At 33.8% G+C, this 26,511-nt stretch overlaps 2 protein-coding genes across 4 annotated transcripts; both read right to left on the bottom strand.

Annotated features, from left to right (window-relative positions):
- Window positions 1-155: 155 nt before the first annotated feature.
- LOC18046961 (paladin) lies at window positions 156-13,642 on the bottom strand. 3 transcript variants are annotated; one of them, XM_024189295.1, is made up of 20 exons: window positions 12,957-13,642; window positions 12,472-12,498; window positions 12,222-12,353; window positions 10,807-10,878; window positions 9,032-9,102; window positions 8,809-8,908; window positions 8,618-8,716; window positions 8,073-8,199; window positions 6,850-6,983; window positions 6,708-6,767; window positions 6,278-6,513; window positions 5,354-5,783; window positions 4,368-4,691; window positions 3,641-4,240; window positions 3,325-3,498; window positions 2,277-2,507; window positions 1,903-2,186; window positions 947-1,231; window positions 723-845; window positions 156-383 (listed from the first exon to the last, which is right to left on the bottom strand). In XM_024189295.1, exons 1-20 carry the CDS (start codon window positions 13,104-13,106, stop codon window positions 251-253), a joined length of 3,792 nt encoding a protein of 1,263 aa, XP_024045063.1. In that variant the 5' UTR covers window positions 13,107-13,642; the 3' UTR covers window positions 156-250. The 3 variants fall into 3 exon arrangements, with proteins under 3 accessions (XP_024045063.1, XP_006444662.1, XP_024045064.1); XM_006444599.2 differs by lacking the exon at window positions 12,472-12,498 and having other exon boundaries at window positions 12,957-13,641; XM_024189296.1 differs by lacking the exons at window positions 10,807-10,878; window positions 12,222-12,353; window positions 12,472-12,498; window positions 12,957-13,642 and having other exon boundaries at window positions 8,809-8,938.
- A 2,579-nt stretch (window positions 13,643-16,221) lies between these two features.
- On the bottom strand, window positions 16,222-19,492 carry LOC18046962 (cathepsin B-like protease 2). Its single transcript, XM_006444600.2, has 11 exons — window positions 19,258-19,492; window positions 18,574-18,627; window positions 18,405-18,485; window positions 18,149-18,305; window positions 18,040-18,044; window positions 17,815-17,889; window positions 17,576-17,701; window positions 17,166-17,384; window positions 16,833-16,946; window positions 16,699-16,734; window positions 16,222-16,597 (listed from the first exon to the last, which is right to left on the bottom strand). Exons 1-11 carry the CDS (start codon window positions 19,318-19,320, stop codon window positions 16,463-16,465), a joined length of 1,065 nt encoding a protein of 354 aa, XP_006444663.1. The 5' UTR covers window positions 19,321-19,492; the 3' UTR covers window positions 16,222-16,462.
- Window positions 19,493-26,511: the final 7,019 nt, after the last annotated feature.

A 26,511-nucleotide genomic window follows, 5' to 3' on the forward strand; every position in this document is an offset into this window, starting at 1 on the left:
GTCGAGTTTGAGATATATCAAACTTTTCATTTGCGCAAGCCTAAAAGAATTGAATTCTCAGCTTGGGGGGTATTATTATTGACGACACTCAAGTGAGAGACCTACTTTTTGCCTATTATGTGAAATGAAGAAACCGTTCTCCGGGGTCCAGGAGAGAGGGGAAGAAGCTATAACATTGAAGAAACAAACAGGCTTCGCCAACTGTACAATAAATACATTTGAAGAACATCATCATTATACTCTTATGAAATCATTTATCAATTCTAATGTTATTACACAGATGTCCAAGCTCAGGCCTTCCATCCATCCATGATTTGAAATTTATTTCAGCTGGCGAAGTGCAGTAAAGGAATGACCTGAATGTAATTAGGAAAAAGTATCGCCTGCAAATGCAGAAAAGGAGCTGGTTACTTGTGACTTAACAATTACCTGCCAATCTGCCAGTAAAACACATGCATGAATGGACAGATAAACTTCAAACAAAGGTTGATGAGAACCAGTGGCCGATGCATTAAAATATCATTGAGCTTTTCCATCGGACACGAATGCATTTGAAAGAATTCCTCTTTTTTTTTTTTGTGATAGAAAGGATAAATCATTTCTAGCAACAAGTTTGGAATTGTTTAACTAATTCAATTAAGATCCAAGTCAGAACTCAACGGGAGTAAAACAAATCAATCAGGAAAATTTGTAATCTGTTTTCTTGAGGTGTGTAAACCAACCTTAAAGCCTTGATACCAATATCCATGAGGTATGCTCGTTGCTCATCATATTCATTCGAAAACTTCTTAAGTTCCTCGCTGTAATGCAGAATATCATCTCGCAAATGCCCTGCACCTGCACACCTGTAAAATGAAGGAACAAACTCAGCACCATCAAGAATTAAAAGGTCCCTCAATTGCAGGCCAAAACACGCCATAGAGTATCACTTTCCCAAATTAAATACCTCTCGATGATAGTGTCGACATCTGCTTTGCTCTGGGGACCATAGACAAGAACTCTCGTTAAGTTTAATATGTCACGATAGTCACCCATCTTATGCGCTTCTTCATCAGAAGCCCAAGAAGGCAAGTTCTCTTCATACGTCAATGGTAGATGTGGGCCAACCAAAGATTGTGGAACCTTTGATGCAAAATTTGCCTCTGCATCAAGTCTAAGACAAATAATTGCCATTGCATATGCAACTCCTCCGAACCCCGTGTGTGAAACAAAAAGGTAGCAACCTGCAGAGCTGTTAAAAAAATTACTTTTAGTTTTATCATCATTAAAACATTAGGAAAATCTTCCAGACAAGAGTCACATCCAGTAATCTTGAAGAATAATTTTCTTTGTATATAGTCATTAAGTTTGCATGAACCAAAACAAGGTCAGAAAAATACACACAAAGCCCCAAAGAAACTCATCCTACTTCCATCAAGGCTCGGCAACTCTTTTTAAGAAAGGAAAAATCCATTTTAGCTTAATTACATCTTCAAAAGTAATTCCATTTAATAAGACCTTTTAATAATTGAATTTCTTGGTTGTTGACAGAATAGATGAAATTGTAATCATAGAAAAAATTAAATAAATGAACAAGAAGAAGAAGAATAAAAGAAGAAGAAACTATGAAACAGGAGCAAAACAGTATCTTTAAACATGTTAATCGGTTTTCTAAAAAAGATACAGTTACAGGGACATTTTTCTTAACAGTAGCAAAATTTCAAAAGCAATGATGTTAATTCAATGACTGTTAATTTGTTTACTGATTTACATAATTCATAAATCAATACTTTATGCTGATCTAAGCAAGTATATGTCTCATTTACTAGCACCGGTTGTGACATGAACTCAGTTAATATTCTAAAATTACAAATAAAAAGCCACTTGCTGACAGTAGGCAACATAGGAGGTATGGATACTTACTCATCTTTACAGTACTGGATTGCATCTATATCAGAAGCCAAAGCATCCCTCTCTCGCGTTAATGGTATCCTCCTATAAGTTATATTATATCCTTCATCTTGCAGAGCAGTATATACTTCAGCAGGAGTCTTCACGTCATCTGCAAAGATGTTTTCCCAGTATCCGACAACACTGGACTGATTTGATGCTGGGTTATATTCTTCACGATGTAAAAGCATTCGACCACCAGACTGTCTGACCTCAGTTAATATGTCTTCTTTTAGTCGTGCCTCCATGTGTTCCACCTTCGAAATAGTTGAAAAAAGAAAGCTGAGAAAATTATTTGGCTAACTAATTTTATTCACAAAATAAAAAACATGTTAGCGATGACACACCACAGGACCGGTAATTCCCACATGCTTGAGTGTATCAACAGGTTTATTGAGCTCCCTGAGTACAAATGGCGTGCCGTTAATGTAAACAACAGCTTCCTCTCTCAGATCAGTTAATATAACTTTCTGAGAAAAGGATCCTTCTGTTTTGGTCTTGGCACCTAAATAAGCCAGCATCTCTTTAGCACCAGAAATTGTTGGAGTTGCCATACTATACACAGGGTATCCATCCACCTGAAGCAAATAAAAATTTTGGCCTTAAAGTAGTATATTATACCATAAACTTGCTTTGTTAATAACCAAATGATAAAGCTTGTCATGCAATCTTTATTATGTGATTCTCCACACTAAAAAGAACTAGATCACAACCAAACAGCATGACCTGATCCAAACAATGAGCGGACCTTCCCATCATTGTGCAAAGTGGTAGGAACTAGCAAAGTATCATGTATCAACAGATACTGTGAAATACAGAAGTAATCCTAAGTCAAACTAAAATTTGATAAGAGGCGTTGAAAGAATTCCATTTCATTCAGGAACAAGCGCAAAATGTACACAATTATATTACAATCCACATGCAGACTTTTGTGATGGAATACAGAACATGTTTGCAGTCTCTGGACTGTCTTGTTTATGTGCTTAAGAACGTATATCCTGGACTACATCCACCCCTTGTGATGCAGTTCAAACGATCAAGTCCTTCAGTGTGTGGATGTCTGTTGTCAAGGCATTTTCATCAGCCACAGGTTCCATGAAAGAAGAATATCATTCTACATTTAGATATCACTATTTAAAAAATCAAGACAATTAATAACTGTGATCAAAATTATAAATTTGTCACCATTTGGCAAGCGAGAATCAGAATGCTATCAGTACTTCACATCCAATACCAGCTTTTACAACCCCACTCACACATTAAAAGTTCTGTAGCACATGACAAATTTTCAAGATCATATCATGGTTATACTAAGGCCAATATTTTGGTCGCCAACTCTAAGAAAAATAATGGAAATACTAACCACAGACTCAGTTCTGAAACAGCCAAACATACCTTGTAAACATGTGGTGCACCGTGAATTTGTATGTGGCTGGAAGTTCGCTGACCAGGAAAGAAGTACATTTTCAGTATAGAGCCTTTCCCCAAAACAGAACCATTACGTGCCCTGACAATGGCCTCCATTACTGCATCTCCATGCTGGGATTCTTGTGGTGCTCTCAGTTCTTCCTGCAAACCCAAAAGCAAAGTTAGTATGCAAGCATGTTTTCAAGTCATTAAAAAAGATTTTAAAAAAATAAAACAGAAACAAAAAGAGCATGTTTTCATTTATCACTTGAGTTACTATAAAAATCAAGAGAAGAAGATTTACAGGAACAGTAAGAAATCGCCCAGGCCTTATTCTTATGCTCCATTTCATTGCTTGGACTTCTGGTCTTTGACGCAACCAACTTTTGAATGTCATCCTAGATTCTCCTTGTCCACAAAACCCATCAAATGCTTCACTTCCAAGATAAGCCGCAAAGGCAATTAAACGGAAGTACCGTTCCAAGTACTCTGCACCACGGCTAAGTGCTACCATCCTAACCCTTGGCTCAACATGTTGTTGATTGAACACCTTTCTGTAATGTAGAACAGCTTCACGTATGTTCTGCAGAGCAGAACATCTATCAATAATAGCATCTAAGGCCTCACGGCATTTGACTCCATTATCAAATAATCTTGTTATCTTCCACAACAACAGGATATCATCTATGCCAAATGCACGGCCTTTTCCTTCACTTCTTACTTTTGAAATACTGGAGGTTGATGCAGCACCATTGCCTCCATTTTCTTCACCACTTGAGCTCCCACTGTCTAACTCTTCATGTGTCACATCTTCATGCAGAACTCTAATGGGTCTCCCATAATCAATTCGAAGCTTCAGAAGACAAGCAATGACGGTACCAGTAGTTGTCCTTCCTCTACCCATCTGTAATATAAATAAATAGAAAACAAATGTAAGCAAAAATGAAAGCATAAAGCAGACAAATACATAGAACATAGTGAACACCTCCATATCCAAACAACAGAAGCAACTAAGGTGCAAAAGCTTTAACCTGACAATTGAAAACAAAAGCAGTATCCTTAGAAGCAGAAGCGATATTCACAGCCAGCATGTCAAAGTCAGAAGTCTTGGGAGCTTTTCCATCAGTGATTGGCACACGTGCATACTTAATGGGAAAACCATCATCTTCTAAGCATTTGAATACCTCAAGTGGTGTCTGAACAGACTCAGAACTCACGTGTTCCCAAGCATCGAATATTTGCCCATCATTTGTTTCATGAATGACCATTATAGCACCACCATAGCGTTCAGCTTCTCGCAAAATATCTTCTTTCAATCGAGCTTCCATTCTCTCAACTCTCTCACGATCAATTCCCTGAATGCACATATCATTTTTCGAACTTCACCAGTTATGACTGAACAAAATGAGGGAAATTCAGAACAGTTAAAAACAAATAACACTTAAAAAGGAGATAAGGGCTCCACATTATTTTAAGACATTGCCAAAACTACTTCAACATGTCCTTAATAAGAATATAATTTACCACAGTGAAACACTCAAACAGCAGCGACACAACAGTTGATGAGAAATAGTACACTTTATGATAGCTTTTACTCTGCTTTTAACAAAATACAGACACATACACACAAGAAGAAAAACAAAGTATGCCATCCTTGTTGTGCCTATTTCTTAATATCACAAAATTGATAGAAATTCTGTGCTTTGTAAAATAGTTAGCAATGTCCTGTGTCTTGATCAAACAGACAATACTGCTGGCCACCATTTAGTGATGAGACCATGCATATTCACCAAAGCATTGTCTGCACATGGACTTGGTTTTTTAATTACCGCACTCCTTTTAGATATTGAGCAACACTTGTAGTATTGTAATTATATAAACTTCTAGTGTCATCTTACTCTGATATGGATCCAAGTGAAGCGCATAAAGTAAACCAACTCTGCGCCTAAATGCGATATCATGTACATCATCCGCTTCAATGAAGTTTATATATGTATGGAGAAAATAATAAATATACCGTATACTCCAGCATATTTTTGTAAGGTCTTTCAACTTCACGGAGGACAAATGGCTTCCCATTGATGTAGATAACAGGTTCTTCTCTCATATTATGCCAAAACACTGGGCAACAACCTTTGAAGTGGCCAATCCTCCTAATGACAGATCGAATACCATCAATAGTTGGATTTGCAACTCCATAAACTGGAAACCCAGAAACTTCCCTGAAATTGGGTGCACCCTCCACTCTCTCTGGTAAACTTTGGTTTTGACAACCAGGACAATGATCACTTTTAAGAACAGTTTGACTTCCTAGTACTTGCCCATTCCTCAGAGCAGCAACGACCCCCATCTCATGAGGGCGGCCATCCGCAGATTCAGCCATCTTCATCAGAGATGGCTTCACATTTGCATACCCAAGAGCACCCATTGGATCTCTCCTGAGCAACCTAAAAGAGGGCACAAGCTCAGCAAAAGAAGTAATACAGCAAACATTAAACAATGCCTAAGATAGTAAGATATCATCTATTTTTTTAGTTGATGGAACAGAAAATATGGCATCACATTTATAAACAATCAGGCACTTGAGACATTATCTGTGTCATATAGTGTGATAAGGAAAAATACATATTTAAAACTGATCAGGGGCAGCATGGACCTATAGAAGCTTCGCTTCTAAAGAGTGACTTGATTCAAGTGATAGGGACGTTAAGCAGAAATGGAAGACATGAAATGATGTAGGCCATAGTGAAAAGAGATCTCGTTCATCAATAACTGATATAGAATTATGGCAAGCGATGTGGCAGAAAGGAGAGAAAAGACTTGCGTGATTCCGGCTATTTTGGGAATAAAATTTGGTTGAGTAAGTTTGTGCATGTCTAAAGAGACATATCGATTGATCAGAAAGGAAACTTTTGCATAATAGCTACTTGTATATATGTACCTGCGGATAATGCTATATAACTCAGGTCTGGCTTTCATCCAGTCAGCAAAACTACTATGACCAAAAGAACTAGAGCAAAGGGCTGCTCTTTCTGTATGAATATATACAGCAAAGCATATGAGAAAGTAATATCTCTCTAAGTACTCCACGAAAAAAGAAAGTGATGCCTGCCTCTTCATCTCATCTGGTTGACGCAGAATACTATTTCGATAAGTGGCAATTGCTTCACGTAAATTCTGTAATTCAGTAAAGAAACCTTTCAATGAGGTGAAAACCCCATAAACTGAAAATTAAAATATACCTTATACATAAACAGTTTAAAATGATGTAGTACAAAACAACGAAGGCAAACTAACTCGGAGAAACTTTCATGAAACTAGAACACTTAGAAGCTATAACCAAATGGTTTGATATATCTACAGAACCATACCTGCATGGAGGCACACTTGTCAATTACTTTATCAACTTGTCTTTTGCCTTCAACACCACCCTAAAGACATTTCCCCCTTGATAAAAAGATCAAAGAAAATGATAAATTTAAACAAGTGGATAAACAAACTAGTGATCAATACCTCTAAGACCCGTGTCAAGCTTCTTATGACTGCATATTCTCCTCTACGAATTGCCTCCTCTGAGTTTGGCAAATTATCGGCAACACTAGAACCGGAGTCAAAAACTCTGCCAATTGAATTTGTTCTTGGGATGCCTATATTATGTGAACATACTACATAAGTATACATTATTATTTAACGATCAAACTATTACACCCATTTAGCAAATCAGACACAATGGTACGTTGAAAGAAAACCAAGTCACCTTTCCAATTGCCTATTATATTTCTTTTTTTCTGTTTTCTTTTACCACCTACAGATCAATGTTTTTTGCATTCCACCTATGTTTGATGCCGGACTTTGTAGTGGTTCAGTATTTGAATGGTCAAGCAATCAAGAAGCTGAGTGAGCACCTACTTTGGTTTAAAATTTTGAGAGAGTCTTTTGGCCAGAATACTTAACTTTATGCTATTTTTGATATATTTAATCATATAACCGGATCTAACAAAATCAAAAATAATTTTCACAAACCTGAATATATTTCTTATTTTTCCCATTAAAAGAGTCAACAAGGTATTTTCTCCCTAAGATAGCACTGTATATCGAGGATAGAACCAAGAGGAGACAAATCCATGCACTGGTTTCGCTAAACATAGGAGGTTCCAATTAACTATTTCATATATTTGCATGTTTCATGTCTATGCAGGATAGAACTCCTCTCCTGTTCATGTACTGACACCTACTAATAAGCTCGTCAACCTCTAAATCCTTAAAAGTGCTCAACACCTCAAACTAAGATGGGCCTTGGTGACACGGCGAAGTTTTGATTAGGAAAACATGGATCAAACCTAATCCAAGTCATGGACAATAAATAGTTTTATATATCAGTTTGATTGATCAATTTATTATTTAAAATATATATATATGTATGTATATAATTGCACTGCATCTAGACACATGAAATCCTCCAGCTCCCTGACATACCAATCAAGTTTCAGTCCCAAGTATACAGCAGATGGGCTGCAGCAACAACCATGGTCCTAGGACACAATTGCCTTCTCATAATATCAATATTGACAAAAAGATAATGAAAAGATAAATTGATACTGATAATAGTGATGGAATATACTGTAAGAGAGAGAGAAATAGTATAATAATTGAGTGATACTGATAATAGTTATGGAATATATTTAGAGATAGCAAAAATGGTGTAGTATGTTTGAGTAAAGGAAATACAAGGGTACCAGAAGCTCCAATTCGGTTGAGGTAAACCAACGTTGCAATCACCATTCCTGTTGTAGTTCGTCCACGTCCCATTTGACAGTTAAAAATTACCTCTGTGTTTAAGTCAGTTTGAGAAATTTTATCAACCTGAAAACAAAAAGAAAGCGCAGAATATTATTTCTGGAAATTTCTGAAGAATGGATGTATACTGTCAGCGCGACTTCAAATCCAGAGTTGTTAAATTTTTACATATAATATAGGCCACGCCATGAGCAGAACCACCATCATTAAGACTTAAGAGAAATGTTATTATCAGACTAGATAAACACACTAAATATTTTGGTGGCAATTGTCCAGGTGCAAAAATGAGTTTCTCAGTGATCTGATGGATGCATACATGTCAGCCCATGAGAGAGAGAACAATCAAAGAAGAAAGAATCCTCATACTTTCTCCAAATAACAAGAAAGAAATTAGTCAACAAGCTGAAACGGGGTAACTCCCGGTTCTCATGAAAACATATACTGTTACAAATCCTAAAATAAGACGTAAATTAAGAAAACCCACCAAGATATCAAAATCCTGCTCCTTTGGTGATTTTTCATCAGTTACAGGAACACGTTCATAATCAACAAGGTAACCTTCTACCTGCAATTCCTCATACACCTACAACAAAGAACACATTTGCAACCATAACAAGTTTGCAACAAGATAGCTTTCTAATTGCACAAATTGAAAGCAAAGGCCTAGCATCATACATCTAGCGGTGCCTTCACAGAATCACATGATACTGGTTCCCATTGGTCCACCATCTGACCATCTGGCAGTTCATCAGTGACAAGGATTTTATTTCCAAATCTGCTATGTCAAATGTCCAAAACAAATATTCTATTACGAGAAGCATTAGTAACCGGTGCTAAAGACAAATAGAACCATTATAGGTACATAAAGACTAACAGGGCATAGGACCAAAGGATGTACCTTGCAGCTTCCATTATAATGTCTTCTTTCAATCGAGCTTCCATCTGTTCAACCCTAGCCCTGTTGATTCCCTACTCCAAAAAAGAAAGTCATGACTGATTGGCAAGAAATGAAAACTATGATAATTACTTGCGGGGACCCTTAGTAGGTGGTAAGCATGTAAAACCTATACATAGCAAGAATGTGTATATCACAATTTAAATTCCAAAATCCTTCTAAAAAACCAGATCATTAAACAAAGTATATTCTATCTCATTAGCATATCAAAATAAATTATCAGTACCATGCCAAAAACGTGATTTCCAATATATATTGTAGTTCATGGACATGTATTGAAAGTATTTATGCCAGTCATCTCATTTCAATATTACTTAAAAATCCAATTCATGCTTTTCATTATATTCAAATCATTAAGTCACTCACAAATGGAAAACATCAAAATTGCAATGCTTAATGCATGCAGACGTACATGCTTTAAAAAATGAAAATAAAATAAAGAGAGAGACAAGACAGGAATTATGTCAATACATTAAGGGTTATTTTCTGCCTGTCCCCATATGTTTCAACAAATTTTAGTGCATACCCTAATGTTTCAACAACTATCACCACACACCCTAATCAACAAAATTCGCAGTTAATTTTGACGGAACAAGGGTAAAAGGGAAAATGATGGTTTGCTCACAAGATCCCCAACTGACACCAGAAGCCTGCAGACTGAATTTGAATTTTATAACCAAACGCTATCGATATAATCTATGCTCATCCAAATCAAAATGCGCACAAGCATACTCACCTCACCAATCTACCAAAACTCATATTCCACACTTCACCAAATTTATTTTAAATAGCTTCGGTTTCATCCACCATCACCATTGTCGGTTCGTGACCGCCGAGCACTACCACCAAACATCTACGCCCCCATGCCACAAAGCACCACTACACTGCTGGCCGCTCGTACAGCCACCACAACACAAAGCTTATCAATTGATTTGGGTATAATTTTACTTGGTCAATATTGAAATTGGAATTGATGGTGAAATATAAATTAATTTTAAAATCGATTCCCTGATTTGTTAGTTTTTTGGTGTTCCAGCATGATGGATAAAATGATTTGGTGAATTCGATTAGCTATTTCGTTTGGAAAATTGGAAAGTTAGCTTGCTGGATAAGCCTTGGAAGATGACGATTGGTTTGCTATTTCATTTACACTTATGTTGGTTTAAAATGGCGAGGTTTGGGAAAGATTAAAACAATGCTGTAGGCTTTGTGGGTTTGACTGTGGCAGTGTATCGGTGCTCAGGTGAAAAATGACGTGTGACACAAACGAGTGAGGAAAATTGTTTCGAAAATTACCCAAAAAACTGAAAATTTCATCCCCTACAAGTGCTGCACAGTTCCGTGAGGAAGTACAGTGACTTCAACAAACACTTGGCCAAGTTCAATAAAATAATCTAATGAAATTTTCCTTTCATTTGCTTCAAGTAAAGAAGAAAAACTTGTACTTATCAAAAAAAAAAAGAAGAAAAACTTGTAGAAGACACATGCTTCCCAGCCTCATCTTCATTTTTCAGTAACAGCATTTGAAATGAAGGGCAAACAAGTCTTTTACTCAAATCACTGACAATTCCATCGAAGTTAATGGCAAAATTTACTAATTAGGGTGTGGAGTGATAGTTGTTGAAACATTAGGGTTAGCGCCAAAATTTGTTGAAACATATGGGGGCAGGCGAAAAATAACCCATAAATTAAAGTGAAATTTCCATGGAATTACATACTGTATATTCGAGGTTGGAGAAGGGCCTTCCGACATCACGCAAAACAAAGGGACGTCCATTAATGTACACTACCTGCATCAAAAATATGATGCTATAAAAATTAAAACAAATAAACTTAAACGAATTCACTTTTATATTGTTGATCAAATTATCACACGTCAAACAACATTTAAAGTCTACCACAGTCCAGCAAGTCGATAGTCTAAAGTTGAAATTATTGGTATTACTTCTTTATAGAAATTGCTTAGTACAGTGTTGAAAAGCATACCGTATTTCTATTGAAAATTTCTAAGTCCAGTAAGTGTTTGTTTAATTAATTTTAATTCCATGCATGTCCATTGAAGTTGGGATTCAATAATCACTCAGCAAAATGAAAGATAATCTCTCTATTCTCTGCACAATGATGATTTCATGTCAGAACCACTAGGTAAAATTTCATTCCAGTGTTGGAAAGGTGATAAATAACATCAGAACAAAGGCACAATAAATGTTGAGGATTGAGTTGGGGCAAAATGGCATTATCAAATGGCATCATCGCCGCTATTGGCGTAAGCAACAGAAACCACACTGTTGTATTCATTTTACAGTCTGAAGGGGAGAGAGCAAACTTCTGATTGTATGCATTCACCAAGAATGAAAAAGAAGGTCGGTGAATAAAGGCAGAGTCTTGCCTCTTTTGAGATCTCTTAGCGTTATAGGTAATGATTATGAATTTTCACTTCCAAATGAGGGCTCTATTAACTATAATAAGATCGACATATCATAATAAATCCATGATAACAACTTTTTCTGAATCTATTGATGACAGAAAGAATAACAACCCACCATCCATGGACTCTACTGGTTAGCAGACTAATAAACGGTGGTCCCCATGAATGCTATAGGTTTGCATAAGAAATGAGTATGGTGTTCTTCCCCACATGAATTAGGCACATTCCATCAGAAGCAGCTAAACTACTGTTACTAGCTAAAAGTTACATGACTGTCAATGGGTCAAAAATAATATACTACTATAGGTTCAATGAGGTTTAAATTCAAAACATTGCAGGATTGTGTTCATTCATTCGTATTTTGAAACCTAGAATGTTCTGAAACAAATTATTAGGGTTTTCTTTTTCATACTCTCTCTACTTCCAAAAATAACTACTTAGTCTCTCCTGAAATGTTGGGCAGTTTTTTCTCTTAGCTTCTGGAAAAATAATGAGACAAATTTCCTACAACATTACATGGATTGAATTTCCTACAACATTACATGGATTGAAGTTTCTATAATACAGAAGTACTAAAGATAAAAAACTGATACCACAATGATCATGATGTTTCATCAGTCATGCAAATCCCAAACATAAACTAAATCACAGCATTATGATCACATACTGAACAACAAGTAAAATTTGTATGCTGACAAATTTTACCGGTTCCTCACGAAGGCTAATCCAAAGAACCTGCACTCTCTTTCCATCTTTCTGGGCACCAATATGCTTAAGAACATTTCGAATTCCCTCAATCGTTGGTATCGCAACACCGTGAACACGTAAAGAGTCCGCCTAATAGTAATCATAGAAAAGACCCCCAAAAAAAAAAAAGGAAAAAGAAGGTAATTAAACAATTGTAAGAGGATTCATTTTTTCATCAGACAAATTAATGATCTAAAGGGGTACTCACGTAAGACCAAAGGAGCATGAACAGCATCTGCATCAGAAAACATGCTTAAAGACATATTTAAACAAAAAGCTATATATCCAAGAACTTCAAAACAAATCCTTAGATACCATATGAAAAAAGCACGTTAAAGCCTCTATAAAATTGAAATTACATATGACCTTCTTCTTCAAAAGAAAGGAAAGAAAAAAAATCATGAACCGGCAACTTCAGTTTCAAAGACCTAATCCTATTCTAACGTGCTTTAACCATACTTTTGGCAAGCAATTAATTTAATAACAAATACGAGCATTTACAAGAAATCTAGGCAATAGGCTCGAAAAGAATATCGAATAGACGTATACTCTAAATCCGCCATAGAAAAGAAAGAAAGCACTAGAAAGCAAAAGCAATAAGATTAAGGAAATGCAAAAGAATTCTAGAAATTTTGAAGAAGAAATTTCTAGAAACAAGGATTGAAGAGAATCAGAAGAATAAAAGGAACAAACCTGGCGGTAATTTGGAGCGCCATCGATCTGAGGAGTCAAGCGTTTGTTTTGACAGCCGGGAAAATGGTCGCTCTTGAGAATGGTTCTTTTCCCTAACACTGATCCCCCTCTCATCTTCAACACCTGTTCTGGCTCTTTTGCTATTGACATTTACCCTCTTTTAAATCTATTTTAAATTAAATTTTAATCCGCCAACACCCCTGCTTTACTATTCACACCCCGCGCCCACAACCATGATCATACTCAACGATAATGTAACAACAAATATTATTATTGTTATTATTATTATTACGCTAATTATTTAACACATATATTATATACTTTATCCTTTACACTATGGCTGAAATATTCTTTCCCTCTTCGAATATACTACGAACTTCATGGAAATGGAATGGCCGCACCACACCTCCCACCAAGCCAGCAACTCCGAATTCTTTGTTGGAAGGAGAAGAGCAAGTGTGAGAAAGAAAGAGATAGGGAATAATGAGCTAAACTTTTGCTTCAGTGCTTCACCACCCCAGCCTAATCATCAAGAAGAATCAGGTGAGTAATTTTATTGGTACAAGCGTCACAAAACCTGAATTGGTGGTGGGGTTGGGAACCCGGGGCTTCTGTTTTAAAGATTAGTTTCTTCGTCCGGACAGAGCAACGTGAAAGGCGTGTGTTGGCGATGGTTAATTACGTTTAATTTATTTATTTTTTCAAAAAAAATAAAAATAAAAATATATCTGATAATAACCCGCCAGAGCTCTTCTTTAGTGGATATTCTATTCGACTGCCTGTGGATGCGCGTGCGCCCATCGCAAGTCGCCACCTACTCTCTCGTCCCTTGATACCTTCCGCCCCTTGTTTTTTGTTTATTATTAAAAAAAAAAAAGAAACATTTTTGCTCTCTGTGAAAACGTAAAAAGATGAAACTTTACGGTAACAATTTTTTACCGTCACTTGGAGGAAAAATCTTGACAGTCTTGAATCTTCGTAAAATCGTAATGGCCAATGGCGTTACAAAATAACAAAAATGGAAAAATAAATAAATAGAATAAATTTGATCAAATGAGTTGAAGATAAGAAAAGAGAAGATTGAATAAAAGAAAAGAAGCATCTGTCGGGCGATTGTCCCGCCTTGCTCATTGTCGGCTTGGAGATGGCGACCAAGAGAGCAAAAGTTTGAGTTGAGTTCAATAGCACATAACACATGGCGACTCCAGTCGACAATGTGACTATGAGAAAATTTTCTCATTTTGTTTGGTTGGACTGGAATGGAGGTCAAAATATAATAAATGCTTAAATTATAAGAATGCTTAAGACGAACTATAAAAACAAAAAAGAAAGAAAAAAAGCGAAATTCGTTTCCTTGCGTTGCAAGAAAATGAAAAAGATTAACGTCCTAATGGTCGGTCCCGAGATTTCATATAATCTCTATTTCAAATTTAATGCATTTTAAAAGAGACGTAATAATTAATACAAGAAAATGACGTTTGACTATTGATATCTTATGAGTCTTTACTTACCCTTTCAAATATTGTCAGCGAAAATATATGATGAATGTACTGCGCGTGACGCGAGAGATGCAATTATCTTTTTCTTCGGCGGCTTGGAGTTTGGTGACCAAAATCAAAAGCTTGAGTTGAGGCACGATTGATGGTCATGAAATACCACGTGGCAGGACCGCTAGATTTAAAAAACGTAGTACCACGAAGGAATCAAGGATTAATAGCTATTATAGTTTAAAAATTATAATATTAAAATATTTAATAAATAATAATTATTATATTTTAAAAGTTATATTGATTTAATTTTTTATTTATATGATAGAAAATATATTATATCTTTAATAATTTATCAAAATTATTATTTAAAATTTATATTTATTAATTATCATTAACTTTAGTTTTATAATTATAATTTTTTTTGTTTACAGTAATTGTAACTTAAAAAATATAGCACCTTAATCATAAATAATACCGAAATGAAAATCAGAAAAGAACAAGCATATTCTAGCATGTAATTTTGTAAACCACATCTCCAAAAAGTTGAACATTGCTTGCCGCTTAGAATCCAGCTCGCGTGATAGCTGGTGTTGGAAACTCTTATAGTGCGTTTGCATTATGGGCTAAAATTAAAATGAATTTGAATTAAAATGGGCTAGATTGGAATGAGAATTAAGAATCAGAATAAATTATTTATTTAATTGTATGAATCATAATTAAAATAAACTGTATTATTATTGATATATTTACTTCGTCTTAAAATCAAGATAGATTATTGTGAGTTGCTAAAACAACCTTCCATTTAGATCAATACTAAAAATAAGGGCTACTTGAAAGAGATTCAAAAGGATTTCAAGCGACTACCCACCACGTTAATTATTGACATCACTTATTATAATAATCATGATTATTATTATTCAAAATAATGATTGTTAATAATAATAATAATTGTTGTTGTTGTTGTTGTTGACTTGTTAATATTATTATTGTTAAAATTATTATTATTGGTGTTGTCTTATTAATATTATTATTAATGACGAAAATAAGAATAATAACTATAAACATAATATTATAATATTTTAATTGAGGATGAAAATGAAATTATGAAATTTGAATGGGATAATATGGGGAGATTAAGAAACGATAACTTAATTATCAAATTTTATAAGAATGAGCTCTCATTCTTTAATCTAAAAAACATGTGTTTTAAATATTTCATTCTCCTTCTTATTTCGATTTTAATAAGTAAACACCGTCAATCATTCTTATTCTAAATTCCAATTCCTCAATCTAGAAGTACACACACCATTATTATTCGAACAAACCTCTGGTTTCATTCCCCGCAGCTAATTGGAATTTTTTTTCTACTATATTAACCACTGTTTAGGTGAAAAAAATGTGAACATCCTCGGAAGAAAAGCAATGGGATTTAATTGAATCTTGAAAAATGTTACCTTCTGGGGTTTTTTTTTTTTTTTTTTTTTTTTGTATTTGTTTTTGTCCTCCATTCACATTGAATGGATCCATCTCTCTATGCTGACACAAACTGAAGGCAATCTGGCCATAAAGAAAACTGAGGGTAATCTGTACATAAGGAGATGAAATGAACTTCATATTTTCGGCAAATTTTATTTTAGCCGTCTACACTGTTCCGCTTAAAAATCCTTTATTATGAAGCCGTGGAATTTTTTTTTTTGGGGTAATCTAATAACTCTCACTTCTTTTTATCAATGTCACCTTTGTTGTTCTCCCTTTACACAAAAGAAGCTAAGAGGTATGCAAGACAGGAGCAATGATGTGACATTTTTCATCTAAACGAATAATTCGGCGAGGAGAAACGAAGTTATTACAACTGGTTCTATTTTTACACACAACATTAAACTCCATTAATACATTCAATTATGCAAGACGGGAGCTTCCCATTTCATGCCTTGATAGCTTAGGTTCAACGATACACCCCTATAGCTACACATTTGATATATAAATAACAACATGAAGGTATAGCAAAGTCTGCTCTCAAGCTGAAGCATCCTCAAACATATCTGCACTTGTAATCTCTTTGACAAGATTTTTGGATGAAGGCAAACCAGCAACCACATCCTCTTCAATACCACACTCATTTGATCCTCTTTTAATCTTGAAGTAACCATCCTGTTGTGCAAATAAACAGTAATTAATATTTGATGACAGAAATTCCTAGCTTCAATCAAAATTAGTCATCTAATGTGGAGATATTTTTGATGAAAACATACCGCACCCCAGCTTCTATTCCACTGATTAGCGAGAATCTGTAACAGAGAGAAGGTATATTATCTCGTACATGATCTCAATAAGTTATATAGTCATTACTATAAAAGTTGTTCGAGTAGAGAAATTGTCAACATACCCAGTAATCCTCGCCATCATCACTAGTTCCCCAACCAATAAGCTTAACAGCATGACCCCCCATTACATCGCCTGTGATGTGTTTGTAGACCCCAGATTTGTAGTGAGCAAAATCCTGTAAGATGGTTAAGAAACCATAGAAATCAAAAAGAATGTCTTTCCTAATATATATATATATATATATAACAATTTGTAATAATTGAGCATCTTGCATGGTACAGAATAAGTGACAAATGAAAGGAAAGACCAACAGAAGCAGGCCAATAGTTAAGATTCATGCCCAGAAAGATGCAGAAAAGTCAGTAGAAGAGTACAAAGTAAGTGTTTGTTTTACCTCATAAACTGTGAAGGAAACTTCAACTGGTCCATTCTTGTAAATTTCTGCCATTATGTCCTCTGGATCAGAATTGATTCTATATGCACTAATACTGTAGTGCTTTGAATTCCTCCAAAGCTGGTTTTTCTTGACGCACTTCCTCACACACTTTGGAGTAGGATATGCCGGCTCACAACCAGGGTGGGAACAGCCAGTACTATCAAAGTAGGGATCACACTGCCAGATTAAAAAAATATATATATTATTTATAATTTGAGCACATAATCCATGAGTAAAATCAGTAAGACATAAGATAAGTCAGAAAATATGTAATATAATCTGAAAGAACCTCTAATTTCACATTAAACAACCTGAACTGAAAAATAAAACGAAAGATTAATTGAAGGCAAAAACCAGTAGAGTAATACCTCTTCGGTAACAACACCATGGTGGACAAAGTATCGCCATGCAGAAATTGGATAACCCCCGTCACAACCATCTCCACACAAAAAGCCACAGCAGGCTAAAAGATCATTAACTGATAGAGATAGGTTCTGCAATGAAACATATGGTGATGATGATAATGCATCTCTGTTTGTTCTGGTAACAGACATATTAACATTTCCCAAGACCCAAAGTTATCGTCAAGTTCAGAAGTTTCAATTACCATGCCAAAATGGATGCAGAAACGATCAGATAGCGCTTCAACAGCACCAAAAGCCCAACAAGAACCACAATGGCCCTGAATCACCAAAATCTCAACATGCTCAGAATTTGTAAACGGCATTCATATGTAGACACGTGAAAACAGTATTGCGACAAAAGCCAACAATAACCAGAATGAAATTTTCCTATGAGTAGTTTTACAATTGCAAAAGGGGGTCAATATTACCTGATCTTTGAATATGGAAATCAATCCAGCATTTGACACATGAAACATAAAAGCATCAGCACCATTCAAAAAAGCCTCGAATTACAAAAAGCCAAGAAAAGTAACTTACCTAGGATCCTACTAATGGTGCTGCATTGTGGCCAAGCGGACCTTGCATCAAAGCTTTTAGGCAACTTCAAGGATTTGTCATGAGTTTTAACAGGGACACCCAAGAGCAGCCCTTTAGGTGTTGGCTTGACTCCAAGAAGGTGCTTAAATTGCCCAACCTATGCATCAGGGAAAATAAGAAAAATAAATATAATTCAGCAACTACCTCCTTAAAAAAGAAATTATCTGAAACAAAGTTCTGTAAGTCTTAAACTCACAGTGTAATTGGAAAATTGAGGATTTCTGGCAGCTTTCCATCCAGCCTTAGGGTTCTCATTCACTTCTTTGATGATTGAATCCTGCGCGAGGGCCATAATAACCAAAATTTAGTGATTTGTGCAACTCAATCAATCAAAAAATATAAGTATTTTCCCGCCTTAAAATCACCTGGAGAATATGAGAATCAAGCTTGAGCTTGGAAACCACTCCCTCTGCAAAAGTCTGCAAACAACACCACATCCAATTACTTCGGATGATATATATAACCATTTAAATTCAAAACATAGTAATAACCAGAACCGCAAAGCAAGTCAAACACAAAATTGGATCCATAATCAGTTTGGTTGGTTCCATAACTTATGATAAACTCCACCAGCATGCTACACAGTTCCCATTAGTAAAAAAAAAAAAAAAAAACTGTGTTAGTTGTTGAAATTTCATCTGTAATCTAATTGACTATACTATAACATACAACTAAATCATCCGATCTGCTTTAAGTGTACTCATCAGCAACCTCATCTTTTTATTCAAACCTTTCCCTGTATTATGTCTGAACTTGGCATACACTCTCCGTGTGTTTATAGCAATTAAAGAAATAATAATAATAATAATAATAATAATAATAAAACAACCACAACAATAATAATAATAATAACTTTCGGATTCCCACAACATAGAGGATACAATCAAATCAGATGAACAAGTTTCGCATAAAATCGAAATCTGATCCAGATTCTCTCCATACTTAAACAGGTCAAAAGGCGAAGAAAAAGAGAAAGATAGATGCATAAACAACTAAGTAAAGGATTCAATTCAACGTGAAAAAAAAGAAAAGAAAGCTAGCACACGTACCTGGGAGGAGATAACGCCAAGAATTAACAAACATGTAGTAAGAAAGAGGTGAGATGAAGCCATGGATGACTGGCTCGGGAAGGACGAAGAGAGGAGAAATGGGAGAGAGCACTTTTCTTGTGTTGTGAGCCAACCCCCCGGGCCCCTTCTTATTGGGAAGCAAGAGGATTAGGTTAATTAAAATAATGACAAAGTCCAATAATAGAGGGAGAACTCTCGGAATTCAGGATCAGAACCTTCCCTTGATTCTACTCTTCTTATCCAAATACATATATGCGTGTGTGTATGAATAAAAATACTTTGAATTTGGATACTCTTATTTTTATGAATTTTTTTTTATTTTTTTAAAATTTATTCCCCGAAGGGTCGACCATATGTACTTCGGGAGACCCGTCCCATTCAAATCAAAATAGAACTACAACATACAATAACTTTTATCATTTTGTGTTTGATTACATTACACTACTTTATATTTTCTGCAAAATTTAATAGGCAGTAAAAAGTTAACAACTTTTACATATAAGTCCATTTTCGGAATAAATTGGCATTTGAAAAGAATTTTAATTTATTATTATTATTAATATCATTATTATAATAATATACGATTATTGCTATTAAATTTTTTTATTTGTTTTAATTATTATTATTTATGATTATTATTGTCATTATTATTATTAAAATTTATTACTTTTACTATTTTAATTGTTATTATACCGTAATTAATTCATTATTATTAATATTTATCTTGTTATGATTAAAATTATTGTTATTATTAAAATATATTAACTTTATTATTTTAATTATTGTTATTAATAAGTTATTTAATAATTTTAATTATTAATATTATTATTTCAGTTAATTTTGTTGTTGTTGTTATTATTATTATTGTTAAATTTTATTAATTTTTGTTTTAATTAACATTATTGTCATAATGATTATTTGTAGTTTTATTATTATTGTTTTAATTATAATATATACAAATAATATTAGGGACACAATTAACAAAAGACATTTTAATAACTTATAATAGTCTATTCCAATTATAAAATAAAGTAAACACATCAATGAGAATGTTGTTCATTCCGATTCCGATTTCTACAGTTCAAGTAAATAATTTATTCTGATTCAAATTCCTTATTATGATTCTAGCTCATTTCGATTCTTATTTAATAAATGCACCATTAAAATATGTTTAGAACATAGTATTGTATATTGTTATAATAATGTTCATATTAATTTATTACTTACCTATGTTTGGAAGTTTTGAAAGTTAGATTGTGGTCAATTATATAATTCACTACAATGTGCTAACTTTTATCGTAATTAAAACATTAAATATATTTAAATTATATTTTTATTTTTACTATAATAATTATAATATTAAAATTTATTTTACTATATCATTTATATTTATATATTAATAATTAATATAATAAATAATAAATTTAAATAATGATAGTAGATCTAGAAATGATAATAATAATTAAAAAATTATGAAATATTTATGAATTTGTTGAATAAATAAACGTATTTATCTTTCTGAAGTTAAGACGTAAATATAGGCTTTATTTTATATTTAATGAGTTGTGGTTCTTATAAAAGTTCTCTTAAAATTTTCAAATTCTTCCTTATTCATATTATTTGACAACTAAGCTAATAAATAAAATAATAATAATTATATTTTTTCCTGATATTTCAGATAAAAAGAGGGATTGCAATGAAAATATCCTAACTAAATACATCCTTGTCGGTAGATTTATTCTTACCATTCTTACCTTGGATTCAATGGTTAAATTATAAAATGACAAAAGTTGTTGTACGTTGCAATTATTGCAACATAGGCGGCCCGCAATATGGTCCACTATAATTGAAGTCTAAAAAATTCTACTAAAAAAAGGTATGACAAGTAAATATTTATTTTATAAATGTAATAAATTAATATTTTGAGTATAAAGAGTATTCAAAATATTTTTTTAAGGGTCCAACTACTTTGCGTCAGGGGTTTGGTACCCCAGTCTTTTGTCCTATAGCGAATAAGCCTTTAGATTGGTAGCAAATACACTTGACGGTTGAGATTTAACAGTTTGAAAATGGGTAACCGGGTAGAAGAACAGTACCAGTAAAACAAAAAAGAAATGGTAATGAACGTCTTTCTCCTCACGGCTGAAGTGTGCAGTGATATTCATACTGTTTTTAAACGCTTGAATTAGTGGGTCAGCTAGTTTTCTTAGGTTGGGGTTTGGAAAAAAAAACTATTGAATTAGAGGGTGAGTGGGTAGAAAGCAGATTACGGGTACTGTGGCGCAAACTGGGGATTTAATTGATGAATAAGTTACGCCGTTAGGTTAGAAGTTGTCGTCATTTGCTGTCATGTAGGTTAAAATACAACCATTTGAGTGGTGCTGGAGTAAAGTGAGTAGAGATAAACTGTAGCGAATTCTGTGGAGAGTTATATTTGGAGGTCATATTTGCTCGCAATTTCGTAGCAATCAGTTGTCTGCGGGAGCCTTAATACAACATCGAGGTATGTATTGACTGTGAATATTTATATGTGGCTCTTAATTTGAGTCCATGTGTATAAATAGTAGACGGTAATTGATTGGGTACGCATGAACAAGTAAAAATAGGCATAGAATGTTAGGTTTGGTTGTAAAATAGAAATTGGGAGGAAGAAGTAGAAATTGGGAATATGTTATGTTATGAAAATTGATATGTTAGTAATTATGCAACTGATAGAAGGAAACCTTCATCAGGTGATTTAGATTTTGATAGAGAAATATATATGAATTAATAGACATCAGATTAATAATTAGTGTATAGGCATGAAAAGGCAGGATTTTTTGAACATAGTAGGTGAAATGTTGTAGTGCTGTCAAGTTTCATATTTCCTCCATCTCCTATCCTTGTGACTGGTTTGTTTGAATATGTGTCATTATTGAATAAGGTAATTTCTGGTACCTTTGGTGGCAAAAATCATGACAGTGATGTCTAGGTCAACCATTTTGTATAAAAGAACCTACTGTTACTTTGAGGTTTTGTTGATGGTTTATGAGCATAGTGAGTGAAATGTTGTAGTGCTGTGCACAGTTGGGCCTATATGGATGTGGGAGTAGTGAGATATTGGCAAATATTTAATTGATCTAATTCTGTATAGCAGCTACCCTTTGGAGTATGAAGATCTAATTGAAAGCATTAAACTGAAGTTTCACAGAGGGGAAGGGAATATCATTTCGCATGATTTGAGTCAGAGGAAAGTTTTAGTTGAAAACCTTCAGGAGCAACCTAGTTTGAGTTCAATTCTTTATTCATATCTTTAAGTAAGAGTGGAACTACAATTTTTTATTAGAACTATTTTAGAGTTTCATTTTAGTAAAGAGTAAGCAATTTGTGATTACTCTGCGTTATATTTGAAATAGGATGGGGAAACCATTGATTTTGTACATCATTTCTCGTCCTCTTCTCAATCCAATTGTGTTGAAGGTCTATGCTTCATTTTCTTCTTCATTTTCTTTCTGTTTTGGATATTTGTTGGGTCATACAAACGTGGATGGACTTGTATTCAAATCGGATGAGAATTGAAGGAAGAGGTTTGATTTTCTTATGTGTATGATAGTTCAAATGTGCCTCTGGGTGCATGGCTTGATAAGAATTGTGGATTTTTGAGGGTTTAGATAAGCATCTAGTATCAAGTGTGGATTTTATAGGTCTGTTTTAGTGGTATGTAGTTTATCTTGCTCTACATTTTCAGGGATCTTTAGTGTTTATTGGTAAGTTATAGTTTAGATATTAACTCTTATTGTCATTTTTTAATGCTCCCATGTATATGTTCCTAGACTGGAGATTCGGCTCCCCATTTTTTTTGGTTCTTTGCAATGAGTTTACTATTTATCCTAAAACTTCTCGCCTCCAATCATTATTAACCTGAAGTGGAATACCTTTTTGTAGCTATATACTTGCTAGCTATGTTTGCAATTTTCTTGGTTCTAAAATACTTTTAGAATAATCCTCTGTTTGTAATCATTTGATTTTTAATGATTTAAGCTCCAAACATTCTATCATATTGATGTAAGGAACAATGATTTGCATTTTTCAATTTCGAATGGGTGTGTGCTGGGCCTGCTGGCTTCACTTTTCTGCCATTTGTTAACAAATGGTGAATCATAGGGATATTCAACCTCTTCAATCCTGAACATAGGTTTGACACTCTTCTTGCTAAAATAATAAAATCCAGCCTTTATATGAAACTTCACTTTTCTGCCATTTGTTAACAAATGGTGAATCATAGGGATATTCAATCTCTTCAATCATGAACACATGTTTGACACTCTTCTTGCTAAAATAAAAAAATCCAGCCTTTATATGAAACTTCTAGTCATTCAATGCCCCATATACTGTTTAGATGGAAAATTGTATTTTGTGCTGAAAATAGTTTGTTATGTGTACTTCAATAATTGAGAAAAACATGTCCTCCTGCTTATCATTTTTGCATTGGTAAATAGTATGATTCTGAAATGTGAAAACTGTTAGAGCTAACATTAACCAGCATTTGAACTGCAGTATTCTTGTGCTTGATTTATTAGATCAAGGCATACAGAAACTAACACAAGATTTGGATCGTGTTCTTCTTATTTATTTTGTCAGAGTGCACATCAATTTAGTAAGAGCTTGAAGCTAGCTGAGAGAGGCAGGGCATTGTTAACCTCATCTGGGACTGGTTGATGAAAAGAATTTTGACGATCTGAAGCTAGAAATCTTCATTCTGCTACTATGCTGCTCAAAACTACAAAGCAGCTGTGATTTGGACAAAACCATACACAAGACTAAGTTTTTCATGTTTCTTTAAACAGAGACCATCTTATGTATTTAAATCCACTGATTACTGAAACTGAATCGAAATCCAATTCATATTTTTACAGATCGGATGCAAATAAGACTCGATCCATATGTAATCCATCGTTTGCCGGATTGATTTGTAGATGCAATTTTTTTTTTCATCCAATCTACACAGTAATTATATAAACAAATATCTCATTCATATTTTGTTTTTTAAATTAAATTTTCTAATGTAAAATTAACTTTACTACCAGTTAAAATCAAAATTGAACAAGATATCAATTAATATTAAGCTACGATAATACATTCAAAATTTCCAATTATAACACACCGATATACAAATTTTTATTTGTTTTGATCAATACATCAAATGTAACTAAAATTATCAATTTCAAAGTTCAAACTTCAGAGTTTCGGTGTAACAGCAAAAAATTATGAAACTCGAGAAGCTTCAAAAGAAAGTAAGCAATTAAATTTAATTACTTTAAGTGGTGAAGTGAAATAGTTATGCCTTGTGCGTGCCGTCGGGGATAGCTTCGGTGTTATATGCCAAAATGTTTTGTTTAGCTTATGTTTTTTGTTTTGCTTTTTATTTCTTAATGTTTACGAACCTATATTTACTTATTTATTTATTTGTTTTTAAATTGTTATCGAATAAGATATAATATTGTGTTAATTTAGCTATATCTAAATTTTACATTTTTTTTACAACTCACTACCATTGCTATATTCATGAGTTTTATTTTTTTAATTCAATATATACTATTTCTCCCGATTTCACGAATTTTTCTGGATTTACAGACTTAAATCCTTTTCCAATTCATCTAATACGCAATTTTACATTTTCACTCCAATCCGATCATCACGGACCATTTTTTCACTGATAGGAATTTTGCGGATGGGCTACTTTGACCACCTCTAATTGGATTCTGAACACCCCTAGCTGCTGGTTTACAAGTGGTAATCTAAGGTTATTTCAAGCTACAAGACCCAATTTCAACGGACTTACTTAAACGATTGCTTTTATACAACACATTTTTTCCCCTATTCTGAAACTATTGTTTTTTAGTTTGCACTTGTTAATGAATATTGAATAACATGCCATATAATTTTTATTATTACACAATTTATCAGGCACCATCATCATTATTGTCATATTTATAATTTTATGCATAATAATAATAATAATAATAATAATATAATACTAGCAGTAATTATTATTATTATTTCTTGAATGACGTGGCCTACTATTTCAACTACATGCATAAAAATTAAATTAACTCTTACTTCAAATCTCAGGATTAGGGAATTTTCCCCTTTTTTCCCCCACCAATTACTTTTCCCCAATTTTCCATTTCCGCCAAACACCTCAACCCAGACTTGCACGCTTCCACCAAATTGTTTTGAACCATTACTTGCATCCACTTGGCGTTTGTTTCAATACATGTCTTCGTAACTCACGTGGCAACCATTAAATGGCTACTTTTGTCAACTTCTTTTTCACCTCTATGTTACCGGGCCCTTACCTTCTTCTCCGGTTAAATGCAATCCACTCAGTGTCACTTCTTCAGCCGTGGGATTATATCCAATGGCTGATTCACTATAGGACAAGCGACTGGGGTACCAAACCCCTGACACAAATTAGGTATGCTCTTTTTTTAAGCGTAAATTACCTCACCAAATCTCAATAGGGCCACAACAGTCCACTGTTAGAGTAAAAGCCTGATGGCTGTATTTAAAGAATTTGAAAACCAATTCTTTGATTGACGTTTTGCTTACGTTATCACTTGTAGATTTTTCATATATTTATACAATTTGCAATTATGTGACCGTGATTGGGCCCATTTTCTGTCTCAATGATCTCACAACCGTGTTTGTGATAATAAATGAGTTTGTTTGGACCTTTTTTTTTTTTTTAAGGAAAAACGATACGTATGAAATATTTTTTTTTTATTATTTATATCACATCAGGTATTACTATTTACACTTAAATACATCAAATATTATTATTTATAGTCAAATTCTACAATCAAATTATACAATTGGAACCTCTAGATTACATATATATTGTCTCATTAAAGCACTGTAAAAATTCATAAACTCTCTCTAATATTCGAGAAGAGGAGTGTCTACTCTAATCACATTTTATTAGAGAGAGATTGACTCAATTCTTAAACTCTTTGTAATATTCGAGGAGAGTTGTATGTACTCCACTTATATTTCATTATAAAGGAGATTCATTGTGAGTGAAAGGGTTCTCTCACTAGACCAAAAACCCATTGGTTAGAATGAAAAGAAATTAAAGTATCGTTTGATGTTATTTGGTTGTATTTAAACCTCAGTTGGGTGAAATAATATTTTGATCTCTCAAATTTAAAATGAAGACAATTTTTTTTTTAAATGAAGATTCAATGGCCCTTT

This window comes from Citrus clementina, unplaced genomic scaffold, assembly GCF_000493195.1.
Source record: "Citrus clementina cultivar Clemenules unplaced genomic scaffold, Citrus_clementina_v1.0 scaffold_3, whole genome shotgun sequence".
NCBI lineage: Eukaryota > Viridiplantae > Streptophyta > Magnoliopsida > Sapindales > Rutaceae > Citrus > Citrus x clementina.